Here is a 21,338-nt window from a genome sequence, read left to right as displayed (position 1 = left end):
GGTTCATTACAATTTGTGTGAACAACACTCTGCTCTTGAGTACTGAATCACACTTTGGTCTTGAGTATCAAACCATCTGCCTTTGTGAAAACATTCATAAATTTTAGTACTGATGTGTTTTGGTCTCCAAATTTGTACCTAATGCCTGCTGTTCAAAGTTGACTTGAAATATGACATTTTAGCTAACCAGTCACAGGGCATTGCATCTGATTTAGGCATGTAATGATGCACTAAGAATAAAAAGAAAACAAATAATGAACAGGAAACAGAAGAAAAATAATTTTTCCAGCTGTTTTTTTGAAAAGCAGAGTTCATTAAAAGAAGTGGAGAATGGTTCAGAAACTATTTGCTAGCAACAAGGAAATTCTCTCCAAAACTCAAATCCTCAAATATGAACAGAAAAAAGTCAATTAGCATGAGGAGGAGCTGGGGAGCTTTACTCTTCCCCGAACATATTCTTTGTTCAGGAGGAGAGTTTAATGTGATCTGCTGTGGTCTTGCTTTGGGCAGTCATGTAGGAGAAGGATTGCAAGTTACCTGCAATGCACAATGACAGGCCCTCTGCCAGGTGATTCCACCCTGTCCTCTTCTACATCCAGCATGAGCTGCAGCAGAGGCTGAGCACTGTCAGGGGTTTTGTGGTCTGGCCAGGATGTGTACCAGTAGTGTTTCACACTTCGGGACTGACTTCCTTGCTGAAAATAAGACGAAGATTTTATATGCACGTTTGTGGTGAACAATTATTTTTATTTCTCTAAATGTTGTGGTAAAAAAACAGTAAAAATGTTAAGAGAGATTTATCAGGGTTTTTTTATTAGACTTGTAGGACGTAATTGCAGGGAATGGGCATTTTTCCAGGCATTCTTCCAGGCATTCTTCCAGGCTCCGCAGAGACTGTATAGCACCTTCCAATACCTGAAGGGGCTACAGGAAAGCTGGGGAGGGACTTTTCACAAGGGCATGTAGTGAGAGGACAAAGGATAATGGCTTTAAACTGGACAAGAGGAGATTTAGGTTAGACATTAGGAAGAAATTCTTTAGTGTGAGGGCGGTGAGACACTGGAACAGGTTGCCCAGAGAAGCTGTGGATGCCCCCTCCCTGGAACTGTTCAAGGCCAGGTTGGATGGGGCTTGGAGCAACCTGATCTAGTGGGAGGTGTCCCTGCCTATGGCAGGGGAGTTGGAACTAGATAATCTATAAAGTCCCTTCCAACCCAAATCATTCTGTGATTCTGTGGTTTAGTGACATGGTTGTGAGAAGCGTTTGTGCACCTGACAACTTAGCTGCTTCTCCAGCTATGTAAGTTCTGCTCTGTCCATCTGACTACTGCCTTACTGACTGTGTTTTCATTTGAGGCCTGTGTTAGATCAGCAATAAGATCTAGAGAGATTAGCTTGAGCTGGGCTTCTAAATCTCTAAATTATTACATATTTCTGTTGCCTTTTAAGGACATTATCATAAGGGTCTGATACTAAAATGACAACAGTATTCAAGTTAAAGGCACAGAAGAACTGCCCTTTTAGGTTAACCAAACATCCCACTATTTCCAATTACTATGTCCAACAGAGGATGCTGCCACTCACTTCAACAAGCAAGGGGGCTAAATATCGGCTAGAGTAGCTTGTGCTGGACAATGTGACTTCTGCTTACTTCTCACTGCCTGGGCTGAAACACCAAACAAATTTTCATAATTTACTGTGATGCCCTGTCAGGAGCAGCAGATGATGCAATCTGATAGCGCCTAAGTGTAATATGGGGAGAAACTTAGGAGGATCTGCCTTATTTTGGACAGTTAATTTTATTCAGAACCATGAAAACATGAAGCTTTCCTTATGTAGTCCTTTTATTTTTAGCTTCTCAAACAGGCTATAGATGCACTCGGCACACAATATGAGCAGCATATCTTTTTCAGAATGATGCTAGGCTGGTTCTTTCATTAACTAAAATCCCTTTACATCATCTTGGAAATGCTAAAAAGGCATCAAAGCAAATGAAATTCAAGAGATTGAAACCTGCACTCTTTTTGAAGCCTTTCTTATTGCCAAAGAGGTACAAAGCAGCAACAGGGTAAGCGTTCCAGCACTTTTCTTTCAATCATACCTTGCAGCTGTGAGCTTCATAGCTCCATTACTCCTGTAAAAATGTAGGCCCTTTAAAAAACACTTCAACTTCATTTAACGTTAAAAATATAAAGCCCTCTGAACAATGCTTCTCAGATTCAGATTGTTACCTTTATTGTAAGCTGACGGACAGTGTAGTTTTCACATTCTTGCACACTGTTAACAAGGACTTCAACCTTCCCATAGATTCCTCTCTTTTCTGGCCAATAGAGCACACATTTCTGGAAAGCAAGCATCAGTATCATCAACAAACTGGATCCTGGAGCCATATTCATATCTAATATTTATACAGAATGCATTTGTCTGGAATGTTCAGATCAATTTGACTGAGGTGTTAGTCCTGTCAGAAGCAGGAGATATTGCAGGGTTCTTAATGAATGACCTGGGCCTGATTTTCAGGATCTGAGTTTTTAAAAATCTGAATCTCTAACACGGAACACATTGATCAGCTGTTTTTATTCCTAAAAAGCTCAGTGAAGTTTAGCTAAAAGAATTATTTTCCACATTCAAAATTAAAGATATTTTCTAGAACATTCTTTAATTCATAGGATTAAATTTATAAAGTTTACTCTTTCCAAATGTGATTTCCTTCTGAGCAAGAGATTCAGAATTTATCCTCTTCTCACAAGTCTTTTTATCCTCTTTAGTCTCCTGAGCCCTGATACAACAAAACATGCAAATGTGCCCTTAGATCTTACTGAATTAAATGAAACTTAATGTTCATGTTGAAGTATACTGCAGAATCTGAGTTGTCTACTATATAACTTACTGGAAGTGAAAGTTAAAAAAATCCACCAGTCTTGCTAGAGCTACACAAAAACATATGCAAAATTCTTACTGAATCAGTAATGTTATACTATTTCAGCAATGTAACTTACAAGCATCTACTAAAAAGGAAATGAAATAGTATTTACTTAATTAATTTTTCCCCTGTAGTTTTTTGCTTATCTTCAAGTCAACTGCAACTTCATATTAGTTTCCCTGTAAGTATCTTTATGGTCTACCTATAAACAAATATCCCTGTACAAATACTTCTCTAAAAAAAAATGCCTATTACTGTAAGATGTTTGAAAAACACATTTTCTTAAATAATTCTGGCCAATATGACTTGTTCATTAAATTAAAAAAGAAACATTAACAATTAAAGAAAACCATAATTTTAATATCCAATGCACAGGTGAAAAAGCACAAAACACCGAGAGAACATAAAGTTCTACTGCTATAGGAATCCCAGAGAGAACATGCTTGCATTTTCTCACAGACTCTTGCTGAAGAATCTGGTTTATATTTAGACAGTAGCCTACATGCGGCAAAATGAAACAATCCCTTCAATATAATTAATTGAAGCACAGCATAATTCCCAGCAAATCCTGCTAAAAATGAACCAGCAAAAAAAATCAGTGAAATGCAAGGTTTTACCACCAGGTGTGATCTTTAAGCTGCTACTCTACTTGATAAGCCAATAGCTGATTGAACCGAATCATCTCTTCTGTATATCTAAAAATAGATGCTCATTACCTTAATAGCGTAAGGTGTGTGAAACCCCCATTTTCTGCAATAATGCTGGCCAGTCTGACTGGTTTCATTCAAATCCTGCCTTTTGCAGTTACTCGAACATCCTAAATTTGCTGTCTCCCCGAAGACATCAAGAATGGTAATAAAATACTCAGAAATTTGTACAAAAAAAGTGTTTGCAAGTTCCACAGTCCCCCCATGTGACACATACAGCTACTATCATCTGCCAGATCTGCAATTCATGCCCCTCCCTGGGAGTGTAGTTTTCAGTGCTAATATGGGAAAAAGAAAAGTCTAAATACACAATTGTACCACGACAATCAACAATAGTTGAGTCAACTCCTGAGACTTCTTGATAAATGTGAGCATATGACTCTCACTACAAAGCCTCCAGACACACCAGAAGAGTGTTTTTCTTGATTCTTTCCCAGAATTGGAATTGGCAACTTGCTCTGGGTGGACAATGAAATGGGGCTGTTCATTAAAATAACTTTCATTTAACAGTCTGTCTACAGTTAGTGAGACACAATGGATTATTTTTAACACAGTCTTTGTGCATCTTTTTAAAATATCATTTGTTACTGCTTTAAAAAAATAGACTTGAAAATAGAGCTGGGATCAGCTCTAAAAAGACAGATATTTGGGGAAATTGGCACATTTTTGAAAGGTAATTGTAATAAAGGGATGAAGATGGGAGGGATAAAGATTACAGACATTAAGAAATAATATAGAAAAACCCAAGAGCATCAGCAAAAAAGAGTAAATTGCCTCAAGCTACTGTTTGAACCTTAAAGTTCACTAGTCTCAGGAAGATATATTTTAAACCAGTTCAAAAGCTAAACACAGTGGTTAAGAAGGGTGCTCTCTAGCCTCATGTCTGTTATCAGTAAAAATTTATCACCTATAACATATAGCAGAAAAAAAGAAGAATCCACTTGTTCTTATCCTTGTGTGTTCCTTTACCTCCCCTCTTTGTTCTGGTCCCAGTTCTGTTCCTTACAGATGGCCAAGGCTGCATAGTTTCTCTTTCACCATATGTATTTATTAGAACACTTTCTAAATAGGTCCCATGTTTTATGAGTTTGTGGCTGGACATACAATCCTCTGTATAGTCAGCAAACATATAACAGCTATGAGCAGAGTTTTTTAAAAGGTGTCTAACCTTAAAAAAAAGCAATCCCAGTCAACTTGCATGCCAGCCAAAAACCTGGGAATCTTCCTACTTTCATGTGGAAAATCTAATCTTCCTGCCATCTTTGAAATTCCCCCCTCATGTTCATTTCCATTGGTTAGTTTTTTGCTAATACATAATTACTTATTATTGATCTGGTGCCTGACTTTTTTTTTTTTTTTAAACAACAACAACAAACACAAAAAAACCCCAGGAACATTCTCTGACATGAACAGGAAGTTTATACAAGAAACAGTATCTCACATGTCCTCCCCACCCTGTCACAGGGCTGCAGGCTTAGGCTCCCTCCATCCGCTGTGCCCTCTCCTTGTTGCTCCATCCCACGCCTGCAGGGTGCCAGGCTTCATGGGACTGCTCCTGAGGTGGATCTCCAGCACTAAGCATACCAAGCAGGGTCCAGCCCTGCCTCAGACTGGGGCTGGCACCTGATATTTGCTATGGTTGGTTGTGCTCAGGAGCATGGGCTTTTTTAACTTACCACAAAGTGCTCCTACTGCAGCCTGGTCCCCCAGACAATTCTGCTGAACGGAGGAAGGATTCCTCAGCTGATGGGTTATCTATTTGCTTTACGTTCCCTAGGTTTGGACCCTGAACAAATTTGGCTTAACAATTCTCAAATATTTGTGAAGTTGCTTCACTCCAGCTCTACTTCTTTATTTTTCCATATAGCTATGCCAAAAAATCTACACATTAGATGTCCCAATAACCAGAACAACACAAAACAGTAATGAATAATTACAACAAAGCTTCAATTCCAGATTTCCTTTTCACTCCTGCCCTCTATTTACTGTCACTATTAACTCAAGCTTGAGAAGTATACTTTAAGACAGCTTGCAGGATTTGTCTTCATATGTTAAAATCTAAGTTTGGGCCAAATCTTATTAAGTTTTTCTAAAGCCTAAGATGTATCTGGTGTCAGTACTCAACTAGTAAGTTATCTTCAAAGAGGCTTATGTGAATTGTGCAGAAGGTAGGATTTCTGAATACCAAAATCTACTTTGCTATGTATATATGTCTGTAGACCAACTGAGGGAAAAAAATGTTACATGAAAAATATTATAAGCTTTAAGTAGTGAGTTAAAGAGATTGTCCTAGATAATTACTGACAATAAGATTTACATGATCCAACAAGATTTACTTTATCCAAATTGAAGAAACATGCATTGTTTAATGCATCTGTCAGTACTAGTCCTTTCTTGCTAGTGTTTTCTAAAGACAAGCAAAATATGTATTATCTATGGAATATGAAGCATAACTTCACAAAGCAGCTGATAATACACAAGTCTATAAACTTCTCTACAGAATTATATAGAAGTCTATAAAATCCCTACACTTCACATTTTTGTCTAATTTTCGTTTCTCAGTTGTCATGACTAAACTGTCAGTAATATCTGAAGTTTCTAAGTGCCTTGCAGATAAAGCTTTGCAAGACTGTGTCCTAAAATCTCACTACAGAATTAGAGATGGGCACCCTCAGTGAGTGATTAATCTCATTCTCTTAGGGTAGAGGTGACTACTGCTCTTCAGTGGCCAGGGAGGGTAACTAGATCACTAGGTGAGAAGTGTTTTTCCTCATATTAACCCTAAAACTATAGCCTAGAATTCCAAGTTTCCTATTATTTTTTCAGGCAAAAGCTCCTTTGCTGTGCACTCTCCTTGCACAGGTAGATTTCCAATCTGTTCAGACATTGTGTAGCTCTGGGGAGAGGTTTTACACATTCTGCTTTAAAAAACTCATAGTCTCCATAGTTCCTTCACCATTATTCTTGCTTACAAATCAAACATCTGTTTTCTTACCAGACTTCAAAATGAAAATGAAAGAAAATCCAATCATGTAATGCTCTATGTTTTTTTCATACAGCTGAAATGAATATTCTGCTCAGCACTCAACTTTCATGTTTTTTCTTAACATACCTTACAAAAACTGTTACCAGAGAGTCTTAACCATTTTTTTTTTCATCTCATGAAAGGAACTAACTGTACAGAAACCTTTGTTTATTATCATTTCACACAATTCCCATTGCTAATGCAAATTCATCGCATCAGTATATTGAATTAGGGCAGTAATGTCACAAATAATTTAACTGATGCTAAATAAATGAATTTATTGTTGAGATTATGGTTTTTCAGACACCTCTCATTGGAGAGCTCCCTCATTATACATTAATTTACACATTTTAATATGTTATAGCTCCAACTGAAGCTGACTGATGTTAAACTAACTGAGGAATGAGTCTTATACCTGAGAGTCAGGTTTATTTGCGCAGGGGTGGATGTGGCTGAGTACGCTTTCAAATATGAAGGTGTTTGTGTATGTGTATATTGCAGCTGTACTTCCCCGAAAATGATGGAAATAAAGCAGACCGAAGGGAAGAGGAAATAACAAGTGCTATTATGCTAAGTAACATCTGCTCTTGCCTTTTCTACAGAGAGCAAATACCTTAACAGTGGAGTTAAACTAGATAACTGAGCACAGACATTAGCTAAGCTCTTGGGGTTTTTTTCAATAGCAAGCAAGATTTCAGGAGGAACCCACTAATGGTGTGAGAGTTCCTAAGGTTTCTAGACAGGGCAGGACAGCTTGTGCAAACACAGCCTCTCTTTATAGCCTGGGAATGATATGAGATTCCCCACCCTTTCTGTTAGGAGGAAATTACCACTGCCAGGCCACAACAATGCGGGTAAACACCAGCGCTTAGAGCCTGCGTAACTCAGGTAAACACAGGGCTTCCTGACATGATGGAAACCACTGGGCACTTCTTTCAAGTCATTCTTCTTACACAGTGTCAGATGTGAGTGTTTAAATAGTCAGCATTTCCTCAGTGAAAAAGCTATTCTTTTGGCCAATTAGGCTGGGCTAAGTTTTCTATGTTTGCAGAAGTAACCTTTTTAATGTAGGCTTCTGGACATTTGTTTGAACAATGTAGTGCAAAAATGGCACCTGGTTTGGAAATACATCTTGGGATATTTTACAGGACCAACCCACTTTTTATACACAGCTTTCTTGAAATCCACTGGATTTTAAAGCCAGTTCATATTAGAAGCCCAAACTCACCATGACAAAGAGCCAAGGAGTGGCCAAGAGAAGAAGAAAGAAGAGTATATCTACTGAGTCCACTTTTAAATGGAGCAGTGGAGTCTGAGCCCAGGGAACTCACTTAGGATCTTGGTTCCTTGATCACTCTTATTGGGAACTCTATCTGCCTAAACTCTGTTTCTCTATCAACACATGAGTCTTGAGTTTGAAGGGCAGGTGTGGGAGTGGAGCAGAGGTAATATAACCCTGGTGCTTAACTGGCATGGTCCTGAGACTTGGTTGAGGCACCTACATGGAGCTGGGAATTGCTACCAAGTCTAGCAGTCTGGACACAAGAAAGAAGCAAAATTGCTTATGTCTCTCTCTTGTGCACAAGCCCCATGAAACACTTCTTGAACATTTAAACTTCCAAAACAGAGCTTTGTCTTGGCCCTCTGCATGGGAGGGTGATTTTTATTCCTAATGGCTGGCAGTCACAAATATGGACTCTGGCACCACCAAGAAAAGCCTGGCAACAACTTCCATCAACACTACATAAAGTTATTAAAGATGTAGTTGGGAATCACTCCAAAAGTCAGAGAATGTATAACAGGCAACTAGATGGCCATTAGTAATTAAAATGCAATTGTCCTGTCTTCTTGGAACTAAGGTAAAGAGTCATGTATTTCCATGCTGGCCAAGTCCCTCCATGGTACTGGCAGTTGTGAGTCCAAGCTATGCTTCTGAGATGGCCCAGAAAATTTCTTATATCTGGAATGGATTACAAACCTGCCATTGTAGAAAAGTGCAAACTTCAACCATGTCAGGAAACCTCTAATCGTAACTTAACAGAAAGTGACAAAAGGTACAGAGGTGACCAACAGATAAATGAGGTAGTTAAAAAATGAGAAACTCAGCAGCACAGATCCAGAAAATGGAATGAATATATATATATTTTTAATATATCTTTTATAACTTCTATGCAATTGAAGTCAGTGTACTTATCTACTCCAACATTACTTTTCACAGTGCCCAATACCAGAATATTTAGGAGTTGGTTATCCACTAGCTTCCTTCCATACCTACTAAGGTTATTTCTACAGTATGCAAACATTGGAATAATTTCTCAGATTGGGTAGTTGTCATACCTCATTTTTTTCCTTCAGCTTTGTGATCATAACAATGACAGGGCTGTCTTCTTGCCAAACCATCTGCCAGAAATCATTCACGGTATTAATCATGGGTCCCTGAGTTGCAATGAAAGCCTTCTCTTTACCTCCATATCCCTGGTTTAGAAACAGACACAAAAGCATTTGTTTTAAAATCACATAATAAACCGAAACTGCAAGTAAATGTCCTAAAAGAGAAGAAAAAGAAACCTGGTATTAAAAAAATCCCAAACAGTATTTGAACTGAAAGCAGTAATGACTAACAGTATAGTAAATCAGAATTTTTGAGCAGAACAAAATTTCCTCTGGAAACTACTAATTCAATGGATCTGAGACTACATCAATTACTCCCAAATTTCCCTGCTTGCTTGGCTTCTTCTAAATTACTCTGTTGTTCAATTGTTGGGGCTTCCCATCATCCAGTGGTACTTCAGTCCATGATTTATATCGCTGCAGTGTTTATAAAATTGTTTACAGTCAGCAAGCCATAGAAAACAACAACAACAAAAAAAGAGAACTATGACATTGGTTTCTACAAAGACTCACGATAGGAAAACAGATTGAAAATACATTAATGCTTGTGGAGTCAAAGATTGCTCTGCATCTTTGCTACAGGAGAAACACTTTTATGAGACCTTATAGGACGGACAGAGTAACAGGATAGGGAATCTTGAGACACGTGTATAGGAAGTGAAAGAACGGTCAGGTTAACAGTGGGGAAGCAGAAGGGATGGAAAGGCAAAAAGATATGGGAAAACCCAAGAGATTTCTTCTTATATTTCAGGTGAGAAGGAGAACTTGTGAATTTCTGCAGTAATGCAGATCAGGAGAGCCTGGCAGTGTTTGAAGGGAATGAGTGAATGGAGTGCAGCTGGAGGTAGCGAAGGAGCCTCTACTCATGGGTCTTTCTTTTGGGTGCCTTTTTCCCTGATAGCTGTTACTCATAGCATGACCAATGGCATAGAGCCTCAGCTGGTACAAATAGTCCTCCTTCTTCTTATCAATCTGCCTGAACACACTTTGTCCAAGAAAGGGGTGTCAGAAACCCAGCAAACCTATTGATATTGCATACATGGATGTGAAATTCCATTTCATCATTGGATTGGATTTTTTTCTGCAGTTGCTGACAGTTCAACTGATGTTAGTAGCAGGAGAAATCATAATCTGTTGGCCTGAGGGAGGTGGCATGGGGAAAATGGAGACCTCAGAGAACTGAAAACATGGTCTGATTGATGGAAGAGTTGCTTTCCAAAGAGAGCTACTCTGCATAGTTACATAATGATGTCTTTCATACAACAGACTGGGAGTATGGGATGTAAAGTGAGGCAGAGTAAGGGGTATGGGGGATATGTATGTATATATTAGTTTACTGGTAGTTAAACAAGCAATATCACTGCAGAGCTCCAGGGCCAAATTTCAGTGGCACTATTACATTTCTTCCAGCTGAGGATCTGGTATGTAACTCTAATACATTTAATTTGTAAGTAGAGGAATATACTCGTAAAACATGACTGAAGTGGTTCCTTGGTAGTGTATTTAGCACACACTGTGCCACAAGTTCAAGTGTGTGTGTGATAGAGTATTAGAAAATAGTTGACGTTTAGAAAGAATGCTTTCCAACAGAGTTCACGCTGGTGAAGTCTTTGTGTCATGTAACCACTCTATACAGGGAGTAGATATGTGAACAAAGGTGTGTGCTGGAGCACAGTTGTATATTTAACACACCTGTTTGTGCTCCTTCTCACAAATTCATTACAGCTTTTATTTAATTGTTTGATTTATTATTTCAGGACTATCAACTAATATAGTTACACATGAAAAAAAACAAAACATTACCACTGAACTTGTTTGTGCATGAGATGACTGCAATGAGTGACTTTACAGCTTATATTGTAGTTGATGCTGATCTTCTTTTATACCAACATCTGTCACTATTAAAAGGTAGCCCCCTTTATTTACTACAAGGCAGTATGACAATATTAAAGGGGTAAATACTGAAATAAACAGAAACTGTAATGCACGTGTTTGTTAATGCTTTTAATAAGCTATTTGAGAAATTATTTTTCTTATTGCAACCATTTAAGTACATTCGTGGTTATGGGGTCATTGTTAAAAACAGCTTATGAAACCATTTCTATCACACAGACAAAACAATTAGGATTTATCAATGAAGATGGGTAGGAATAAAACTGGTAACACCTTGTCAAAATCAGCTGTTCACGTGGACAATCAAATATTGTCTCAAAAGCACATGAAGTGTGTATGTTTACTTACCCTAATGTAGTTAGCATTTATGTAGGTACTCAAGGAGTCAGATGGATTTTTTGGTGTCAAATACACTCTGCTTAGAGGATCTAAAAGGACAAGGAAGACGGAAATTGAAAAGAAAACCCACAGTTAGAAGATTTCTACAGTAAATCAAAGACTTGTTGAAGTAAACAATCTACTGTATTTGGGGTTGTCATGCACTAAAGCATTATGCATTCAATTCTTCCTGCCACAAAGAATCATCATATATAACTAAGGTGCATCTATAGTGCGCAATGGTGGGTTGTGTAGAAGTATCTCAGCAAGCTGTGGACGTGGAAGCAACATGATCAGGTCCAGGCAACATTCAGCAAGATCTAGTCTGCCTGTATCGTGTATCAAGCTGACCTGCCCAGACTGTGTCTGAAACCTGTGTCATATTCTACAGTGCTGGATAATTACACCAAGTCCTTTGGATGCAACTTTTATCTTTGCCTGAATCTTTACTGTTCCAGTAAGTACAGCTGGATTTAAATTAAGAAAAGGTCCCTCTGCCTGGAATGAAATCAGCCATATGTTCTTTTATACCAATGTAAATTCACTGTAAGGGTCTGGACTAGGTAATCCATATCCTTCCCTTCAATCCTGTGCTCTCATCTGGCAGTTTGTGACCATTCATGTATACCAGACTGAAGACACAAAGCCAAAACACAGGAACATTTTCCTTCACACTCCTCTGTCCTTCATAGCCTTGGATTCTAGAACTTGGATCTAGAACTCAGTGGAGGCCAGTTCTGTTGAGTACAAAGCTGGGGCTTACTAAATCCCCCCTGCAAAGGAAGCTCTTGTTGCTTATTTGTGATGATGTGATTGCCCATGTACTACCCTTTTGGAATCTAAGCCAGTAAATTCTCAACTACACAGCCTGTAACAGAAAAGGAAAAGGAGAAGGGGGAATAAGGTGCCTATCTTGTGGCTCTCTAGGGACACATTTTTACTTTCTTATTTTTTCATGTTTTCTGAAAAAAAAATATTCTGCTGTTAACAGAATTATACAGAAATACTTCTGTACTAAAATAAAAAAGTATTTTCTTCTGGCTATTTCCTTAAATAACTGGAATCAGCAGCTTTTTGACAGTATTCAGGCACCTATTAGTTCGGAAGGAGTCTCGGGAGAGCTGCTTTGCTGCGTGCAATCTAGGCAACGTGTTCGAAGACACACACATGGACGCTGAACTGGAGAATGGTAAGAAAATGCGACCCTGCTGTTTAAATAAGAAATATTTAATTGGTGTACATATGTTGTAGTAAAACCTGGCATATTCAGAGTTGCTTTGGATTCCTTTTGTGACTTTTCATCCTGTTCCTAAGAACAAGATAAAACCTCTGCAAATCAAAGGAAGAAGAGAGATGATCCTGAACATTCTTGAGGCCCTTTTCCTACTGGAGGTCACAGAAGTGCCTTGGCCAGGAATGGAGCCTTTGTAGGACCCAGGATTGTGTTTTGAAAGTATGTTTCTTAAAATGTGCAAATGAATGTATGATTTCTAGTTCAGAGTCTGTGTGCATGGAAGTCTCGTTCTCTGCATTAATAGCACAAGTGAACCCTAGTTAACTTGCGTTAAAATCTCTTTGTACTAACTTTCCCAACTTTTTCACTTAGAGCTTTTTTTTTTCTTGGTTTTTTTTTTCTTGTTTTTTTTTTTCCCCCTCAACAATATGAGGACAGGAAACCTCTCATTCCTTTTCAGCACAGAGTGATTATTAGCCATTTCCACAAATGCCTCAGGCTACATGGCCTTGGAAAAACACCCACTTCCTCCAGTTCACACAATACCTCTGATTCTGGTGTGGCTTGACCCCTACCTTAAAAAACCTCTTCCAAGTAGACTCAACATCCAGCTTAATTGCCATTTCTTGGGATAAAACCCTCTGTTACTAAGGAGCAGCTAAATTAGTTTCACGATTTCTGAGACCTCCTTCCAACTCCAATCATCGAAACAAACACTGCTTCTGTAGGGGAATCTTTTATAAATTTACAGTCCTGATCAGTTATGAAATAGGTAAGTGCTGTAAACTTAGCTCTGAAATGAGAAAAACCTGAGCACCACTAAAGAACCAGAGCCACTAAGCAATCATCAGCCACAAATGGAAGTAATTAGCTACCTCCTGGATGACAAATACCTTGGAGGAAATAATCTTTTCCTCAAGGATGGTGAAGCCTGAGTCTGAAACTACAGCAGAAAGACACAGATGGTGGCTGCAAGGCTGAATTCATCAATGTTTGTAAAGCATCTTGAAACTCAGCAGAGCTGTTAAGCACTTACAATTACTAATAACAAATGCCCCCTACAGTTTTGGCAGAGGCCAAATTACTGCCATTTTCTTTTGTGTATCTAGGAAGTTTGGAATAGCTCTCCCATTAGAGGAGAAGAAGCTTCTAATTCCATCTTTAAGAGATTAATACTGGTGTGAATTTATCAGGCTGGAGGAATAGGAGGCAGCTAAAGGGGCTGTAGCTTGCCCCATGAAACTGCCCAGTACAGGGAACAAGCTGGTCACTGCCAGCCAGCCTCCCCCACTGCCCTTGATACTGGAGGTTCATCCACTCCATGAAGAACACTATAACGAAGACCCAGGACACTGTCCCATTGAAAAGGATGTTCATTGTGCAGTGGCTACAAAGTGCTGCCAAAGCTTTTCCTTCTTCCCTTTAGACTGCTACTATGTTTTAAGTTCTTTAGGGCATGGGAATCTTTGTCTTTGTAGCATTTACAAGATAAGTAATTTGTTAGTCCTAGCCCAGTCCTACTTGCCATACCAACAGTAGGACTGAAATACTGTGAGAAGGGCAGCCCTTAAGGAATTACTGTTTTGTGAGCTGGAAAGGAAACAAAAAAAAAATGTGAGGCAGATTGCTCTCACACCTGCAGCCCAGCAGATCACACATCTTTCAGATATTGAAACATTTTGAAATTTAAACACCCCTATTGTGCCTGGTTTTACTTGCAGTCTAAAAATGATGATATTATGGCATTATTTGGTAAACATTGTAACACAGAATATGGAAGACTCACACCAGACAGCATTGCCAATCTCTACCAGGTGGGGAATAGGCTTTTAGTTCCAACTCTTCAAGGAGCTAGTAAATAGGACTCTGTGGGAAATGGCCCTCAGGGACAAGGGAACAGAACAGAGCTGGCAGATCTTTAAGGATGTTTTCCATAAAGCGCAAGAGGTCTCAATCCCCAGGGGTAGGAAGTGAGGGAAGGAAGGCAGGAGACCAGTATGGCTGAGTCAAGACCTGCTGGTCAAACTAAAAGGCAAAATGAACCTACACAAGCTGTGGAATTGGGGACAGGTGTAAGGACTCTGTGGGAAATGGCCCTCAGGGACAAGGGAACAGAACAGAGCTGGCAGATCTTTAAGGATGTTTTCCATAAAGCGCAAGAGGTCTCAATCCCCAGGGGTAGGAAGTGAGGGAAGGAAGGCAGGAGACCAGTATGGCTGAGTCAAGACCTGCTGGTCAAACTAAAAGGCAAAATGAACCTACACAAGCTGTGGAATTGGGGACAGGTGTACTGGGAAGAGTATAGGGACATTGCCTGGTTGTGTAGGGATGAGGTCAGGAAGGCCAAGGTGCAGCTGGAGCTGAAATTGGCAAGGGATGTCAAGAAAAACAAGAGGGGCTTCTACAGGTGTGTAAACCAGAAAAGGAAGGTTAAAGAAAGCATTACCCCCCTATTGGAGCATGTCCAGAGGATGGCAATGCAAATGATCAGAGAACTGGAGCACTTATTTTAGGAAGACAGGCTGAAGAAGTTGTGGTTGTTCAGCCTGAAGAAGAGATGATTCCAGAGGTCCTTTTTGCAACCTTCCAATACCTTAAAGGAGCCTATCAGAAGGCTGGGGAAGACCTGTTCACAAAGGCATGTAGCAATAGGACAAGGAGTAATGGTTTTAAGCTAGAAAAGGGTAGATTTAGGTTGGACAATAACAAAAAAATTCATTAACATGAGGGTGGTGGATCGCTGGAGCTGGTTGCCTACAGAGGTGGTGGGGGTCCCATCCCTGGAGACATTCAAAGTCAGGCTTGATGGGGCTCTGAGCAATCTGTTCTAATGTAAGATGTTCCTGCTTGCAAAGAACACAACTGCCTCAAAATACCTGATGTATAAGCACCTGTAAATTGTGCATATTTTTTTAATCCCATCTGAATCATCTCCTGGTGTTTCCAATATAGTCCAGGGTTTCTCAATGGAAAACTTAGCAGATTTATAATGGTGAGTGCTTCTGCATTTTAAAATATGCGTTGGAGTTACAAAATACAGTTTCACTCATGCAAAAGAAATCTTTCTTATTCACTAAAAATAAGGTTTGCCTAACATCCATTTGCACTTTCAACTATGCAATCTAACACAGGTCAATTATTATGATACTGGCTTTTTAGAAATAATATAGATGTTATGATACTGGTCACCAGAACTGGGACACATTTTGTTGACTCATCTGGACACAAAAAATTGCTTTGATGAACCCATGTTGAATTCTGCTGAGATTTACTCCTGCTTTATAAATATGATTTTTCCTGTGGTATTTGAAAGCCTGCTGGCGAGGCTTTTGCCTTCATTAGAGAGTGGGAATGGAGCAAACATGACCCTTCATAGTCAGGCCTGTAGTGCAAGGGAGCTTGAAAAATCTCAGCATCAAGAGAATGGTTTTCCAGCATCTGCCTATAAGCTTGCAAAATAAGGTGCTTTGTTCATGCAATTTAGATTTAAGTTTCCCCTTGTCCTTAACTGGAGTGCCAGAGCCAGTTTTAGCACAAGCACTTCATGCAACAGCTTGTGGATTTGTGGGTCTCACCCACCAAGTGCTTTCTACCTTCATGTTACTGTGAAACTGCTGTTCTGCTATGTTTTCTTGAAGGCCTTTGCCCTGAGGGTACTCTTCAGAAAGGGGTAAGGAATGACATCCATGTACCTTGTGTGTGTTCCACACACAGAGATACCCAGAGAACAGTGTCAAGCCACTTGTTCCTTTGTCAGCAAGAGCCCATGTATGCTCTGTAGCACCACAGGAATTCTGCTTCTGGTTTGAGGTGGAAAAGTGAGATAGGAAGGGGAAAATACACAGGGCTTTGTAGCTTAGGTCCTGTTGCTGTGACATGTAGCAGAGGCTGCAGGGGACAGCAGAAAAAGGTGATGATGTGCAGCAAGAGGATGAGGAGGGAGCAGTAAGGCTGATGTTCTGCCACAAGGATGTGAACACAGTGAAAGACTGGAAAATCTATGTGCAGAATTGGGAAGCTGCTCAGAGAGGGTGAGAAATGCTGTAGGTGGATGGCAGAGGGGATGCTGCTGAAGATACCAGGAGGGGTTTGACAGGACCAGTGGGTAGGGCCAGGAGGAGAGAAAGAAACAGTGATTTTAAGGAATAGTGAAGACACTTGCCTCTTATCCCACACTTATTATTATAAAGCAAATAACAGTTAGAAAATGTAAAGAGGCATCGTGGTGTTTATGTGAGAGTGTTGGCTGTGTTATACTGCCACTGAAACATCTTTTATAGAAATGGAACATTTCTTGCATGGTATAGTTTTCCATACAGAATAATTTTCATTAGGCAGGCAGTTTATTTCACATGAGTATGTTCAGTTGGTAATATCTGTTACCAAAAACCTGTCCTTCTGCACCCTGTCACAGAATTATCTCTTAGACAAAGAGAAGATCCTCCACAGTGCAGAGGGTGGAGCTGGCAGGACTGGGCATTTTCAGGAGATAATCCATCAGCTCAAACATCACTTGTCACCACAGGTGCCCCAATTCAGCAGATACACCCAGCACTGGGAATGGAAAAACTGACATGGGCATGTGAAGCAGCGGGTTGATATCATTGGAGCAGGAAACCAGGAAGGCTGTTCTATTTAATCACTCAAATCGTTTCCAAACCCTTTCGGACTGGGTGTGGGGTGTGTGAGTATTTATTATGAGCATGTGCCTCAATCCTCAAAATACCTTCTTTGAAACAGCCTGGTGCTAACACACAACAGACCTTTGGATTTCTGTCAGAGGTGGTTACAAAGTGCCTGTCAGTGAGTAGCTGTGGTGCGCCCCGGCAACGTGCTTGGACTGAACATGTGCCTGGGAGCCAGCAGCCTGTCCTGGCTAACTGGAGATGAAAACACAAAGGCATGCTGGTTCTTAAAGCTCTTCAGCATCAACTGTGGCCCAGCTGTCATGTCCTGATTCAAAACACATTCTGCAGTGAAGCAGGACTCATTGCATTTGCAAGGTACCGCTGAAGGCAAAGCTGATGGTGACTGGGGCAGCTCGGACGTGAGATACTATGGGAAGGGAGAACATCTTCCAAAATTCCACTTGTCAAGGAGGGAGGCTTGGAGATATCCTGGCTCCACTGCAGCTGATGGCAAAAGTCCTGCTGTCGTCAAAGGGGTCAGGACTTCACCTTCCCTGTACATCCTGTTGACACTGGGCCAGATGCTAAGGGATGATGATTTTTTTTATTACTTGGTATATAACTTGCATTCAGTTATTTTCTTTAATTTCTTTCAATATTCCTCCAATGCACTCAGCTGCACACAGCTACTGGTGGCAATAGATGAACTAACCTTGAAGTTAATGGGAATTTTACTGGGGGCTGAAGGGAAGCAAGGACTCCACAAACATAGCTTCTTTCCCAGCTACATATCACATTTTGGAGACCAACTTAGAAGCTCAAGGCCATCAGTTTTCATTACTTTGACTGCAAGGCCTTTGTATGTTGGAACAGATTACAATGATTTAGACTTGCTGAGATAAATCTTGTCATTTGAAGTGTACGAGTTTGTATAGCTACTATATAACACAGGCCTACAAGGACATTATAGAGATGATTAGAAAACAAACTTCTATTTGATAGGATATGCTGTCATTTCAAAAGTATTATTCATTCCAAACCTGAGCGAAAGGGATGTGTTTACATTTTTCTGTGGGAGTGTCTCCTAACCTCTTGAATCACTGCACATTTTTACTTCGGTGATGTCAAAATATTATAAAAAAAACCACTATTAATGTCTATATTTAGTGCAATGTTAAAACTTCTGCAGCCTGTTTTGAAACTGACCAGAAAAGAAAATTATTAATAAAAGAAAAAGGGAAGACCTCATTGTCCCACAAAAAATGTTATTAAAAGAGTTGCATTTCAGAGAAATGTGTGTTTTGAAGGAAAACTATTCACTGAAAAGTTTTCAGTCACCTCTAATTATAACAAAGCAATTGTTACTTTGTCAGGAACAAATAATTTGGGCCGGTGAAAAACAGATGCAGCATAGCAAAGCTATGTATGTATGTAAACAAGTTTACAGCAATGATGCAACAGTACTTTGTGAGAGTAGCTTTATGACTAATGTAAACAGATTTCCACAAAGCCATGTGGTGCTAGCAGAAGAAAAACAACACCAGAGTACCTATAAAAATGGAAGTCCACTACAAGAAAGGATAGGATGCGTTTGCATTTTTTTTAATCTGAGCCACTTCATGTTGGACAGGATTCTAAGTAGCTTGGGCCAACCAGTGGGAATTAAATGACTGAAAGATGGTGTGGGCTGTGATGAAAGTAAGAATCTTGCTCCTCTTATCCTCCAAATCAGGGGGAGATACTGCGAGACTCAGCAGACGTCTCTCTACCCATCTACCTGAGTTGTTTTCCAGAGAAAACCAGCCTGCACCCAGGCTGCTGCTCAGTCTGTGTGGTTGGGCTGCTGACAAAGTGTGTACCTACTAAGGCATCCAGTCAGAGCTCTGCATTTGCCAGTCCTACAGCACTGGGTTTTTGTTGTCTTTCTACATAGAATATAAATAAGTTTATGAACAGGTACACAATGATCAAAAATAAAGACTGCTAGATTTTCACAGCAATGTTCTCAAAGCAGGGCTACATGTCACAGTAGGAAACCATGGGCTAACTCACTTACTTGGCAAAATTGTTTTATAGCGGTTTTTAGTTCCATGACTCGGGATGTCAATTTCTTTGGGATCCACAAAATTCATTGGTATTTCCTATAAAAAATAAATTAAATCAGATTGGTGTTTCCAAAGGAGCCATGCAGGAAATTATCACCAGAAGGCCATCTGCTGTTACACAACTGTCTTTTGACATCAAAGTTATTAAGAAAAAAAGTGGTTCCCACCTCAAGCCTGTCAACACCCTTCCTTTAATAAACACAGGGAGTTGCATATTGAACGGGTGACTTCCAAGGAACACTTCTTATGAATTAAAAGCAAAGTTTTTGCAGGAGTAGGAGAGAAGTTAAAACACACAATAGTTCTAGGAAAGTGGAGTTGAAGAGTGCAGTACTGTAGGAGAAAAACATATTTTACATAACTGGGGTAGGAACTTTCACCACAATTGGGGGAGGAACTTTCACAATAATTAAATATTAAGTGATGAGAATTTTTATTTTTTTTTAATTTTATGAAAAACCCTTAACAATGACAGTCAAAAACTTTAATTGCTTTTTATGGAATCTATTAGAATGAAGTGCCTTAGTCTTTTGCACTCAGTGATTCAAAAGTGTAATACAAATAAAATCTGAAGCTCTCAATTCCCATTTTGTTCTTCGAGTGACTAATCAATGTTGTCTTCTTTAAATATGCTTATGTACAAGTAACTAATGTGACAGCTTGCTTGAAGTTCCAAAAATATACAAATGATATACTTCTTATCAGCTTAAAATTAATGGGTTTTTAAAAATTCTTTGTCAGTACAAAAAGAAAAAATCCTCCAGTTTTTCACTGACCAATGCTTCAGTTGGTCTAAAGGTGGGAGGGGAGAATATATTTATCTTTGAGATCCTCAAACATTGTTAGTGTTATTACAGTAGAATAAAAACAACACTTGGAAAATGGCAAGATGAAACATGTAGGGTTTTTCTTTTTGATCATAAAGGATGTTTTACCAACCAAAACAATCTGGCAAAATCCCATTTTAAAAATGCTTCATTTGATTCAGATCCCATTTTTCACTGATTTTTTTTGGCCAGCACTATTTAAATTATCTTAGGGTAAGCTGGAATTTGGTCTTCAGTAAATTAATACTTCTACTTAAAAGCACAGTCATTACTAGAGACTTGAAAACTTCTTTGCTAGCCTGGGACATTTATCCAAAGAGACAGCAGCATATTAAGTAATTGCCTCATACAGACACACAGGAACATGAGGAGACACAAAGGATATGTTCCTACCCTATTCAGTGCAAACCTCCTTTGACTTGCACCACCGGAAAATCTTAAGGATTTTTGTCCAAAATCAGCCTGTTTCTAATTCCACAGGCACAGCCCTGCCCAGGACTCTGGCACAGATGCAATGCATGGCCACTGTCCTTCAGACCCAAGGTCTGGTCCTGCCCAGCATGACTGGCTGCCGTGGGTTCGTAGTTTTTTTTTTACAGGAACAGGGACAAGGTCCCTAACAGCTTGCCAAGGATGCACCCAACAGCAGATCTTTACATGGGTTCACCAAGCAAGGGAAGCTGTCCTCTTACTTTTCTGGTTGAAGATAAGGCAAAGTTAAAGGGAGACCTTCTAGCAGCCTTCCAGTACCTGAAGGGGCCTACAGGAAGACCGGAGAGTGGCATTTTATAAAGGCAGGGAGCAACAGGACAAAGGTAACAGTTTAAAAGAGGGTAGGCTTAGACTGGATATTAGGAAGAAATTCTTTCCTGTGATGGTGATGAGACACTGGAACAGGTTACCCAGTGAAATTGTGGAAGTGTTCAAGGCCAAGTTGGATGGAACTTTGAGCAACCTGGTCTAGTGGGAAGTGTCCACTGTCCATGGCAGTGAGGTTGGAATAAGATGATCTTTAAAGTCCCTTCCAACACAAATTATTCAATGATTCTGTGCTTCTAAGTATAATTATGATGGCTCAATATGAATTGCTTTGATTATTTTCTGCTTCCCAACTTGGCTTCTAAATATCTTACATGAAGCTGCAACATCTGATTTGGTTTTGATTTTTCTACCCTCTCTGCCTGATGTCCATGTATTTATTAGACCATCTTTATTGTTCCTCTTTCC

The 21,338-nt window shown here is 39.6% G+C and overlaps 1 protein-coding gene across 1 annotated transcript in view; it reads right to left on the bottom strand.

Annotated features, from left to right (window-relative positions):
* PTPRR (protein tyrosine phosphatase, receptor type, R) overlaps positions 1-21,338 on the bottom strand; it is a 160,835-nt gene that overhangs the window by 11,582 nt on the left and 127,915 nt on the right. The window contains exons 9-13 of the mRNA XM_009997757.1: positions 19,236-19,320; positions 11,288-11,367; positions 8,993-9,130; positions 2,232-2,342; positions 538-695 (exon numbers count right to left, since the gene is read on the bottom strand). Coding sequence (XP_009996059.1) covers positions 538-695; positions 2,232-2,342; positions 8,993-9,130; positions 11,288-11,367; positions 19,236-19,320 — 572 coding nt within the window. The remainder of the gene's footprint in view (positions 1-537; positions 696-2,231; positions 2,343-8,992; positions 9,131-11,287; positions 11,368-19,235; positions 19,321-21,338) is intronic.

Source organism: Chaetura pelagica, unplaced genomic scaffold, assembly GCF_000747805.2.
Source record: "Chaetura pelagica isolate M959 unplaced genomic scaffold, ChaPel_1.0 scaffold314, whole genome shotgun sequence".
NCBI lineage: Eukaryota > Metazoa > Chordata > Aves > Apodiformes > Apodidae > Chaetura > Chaetura pelagica.
This window is presented reverse-complemented; position numbering and strand designations above follow the sequence as displayed.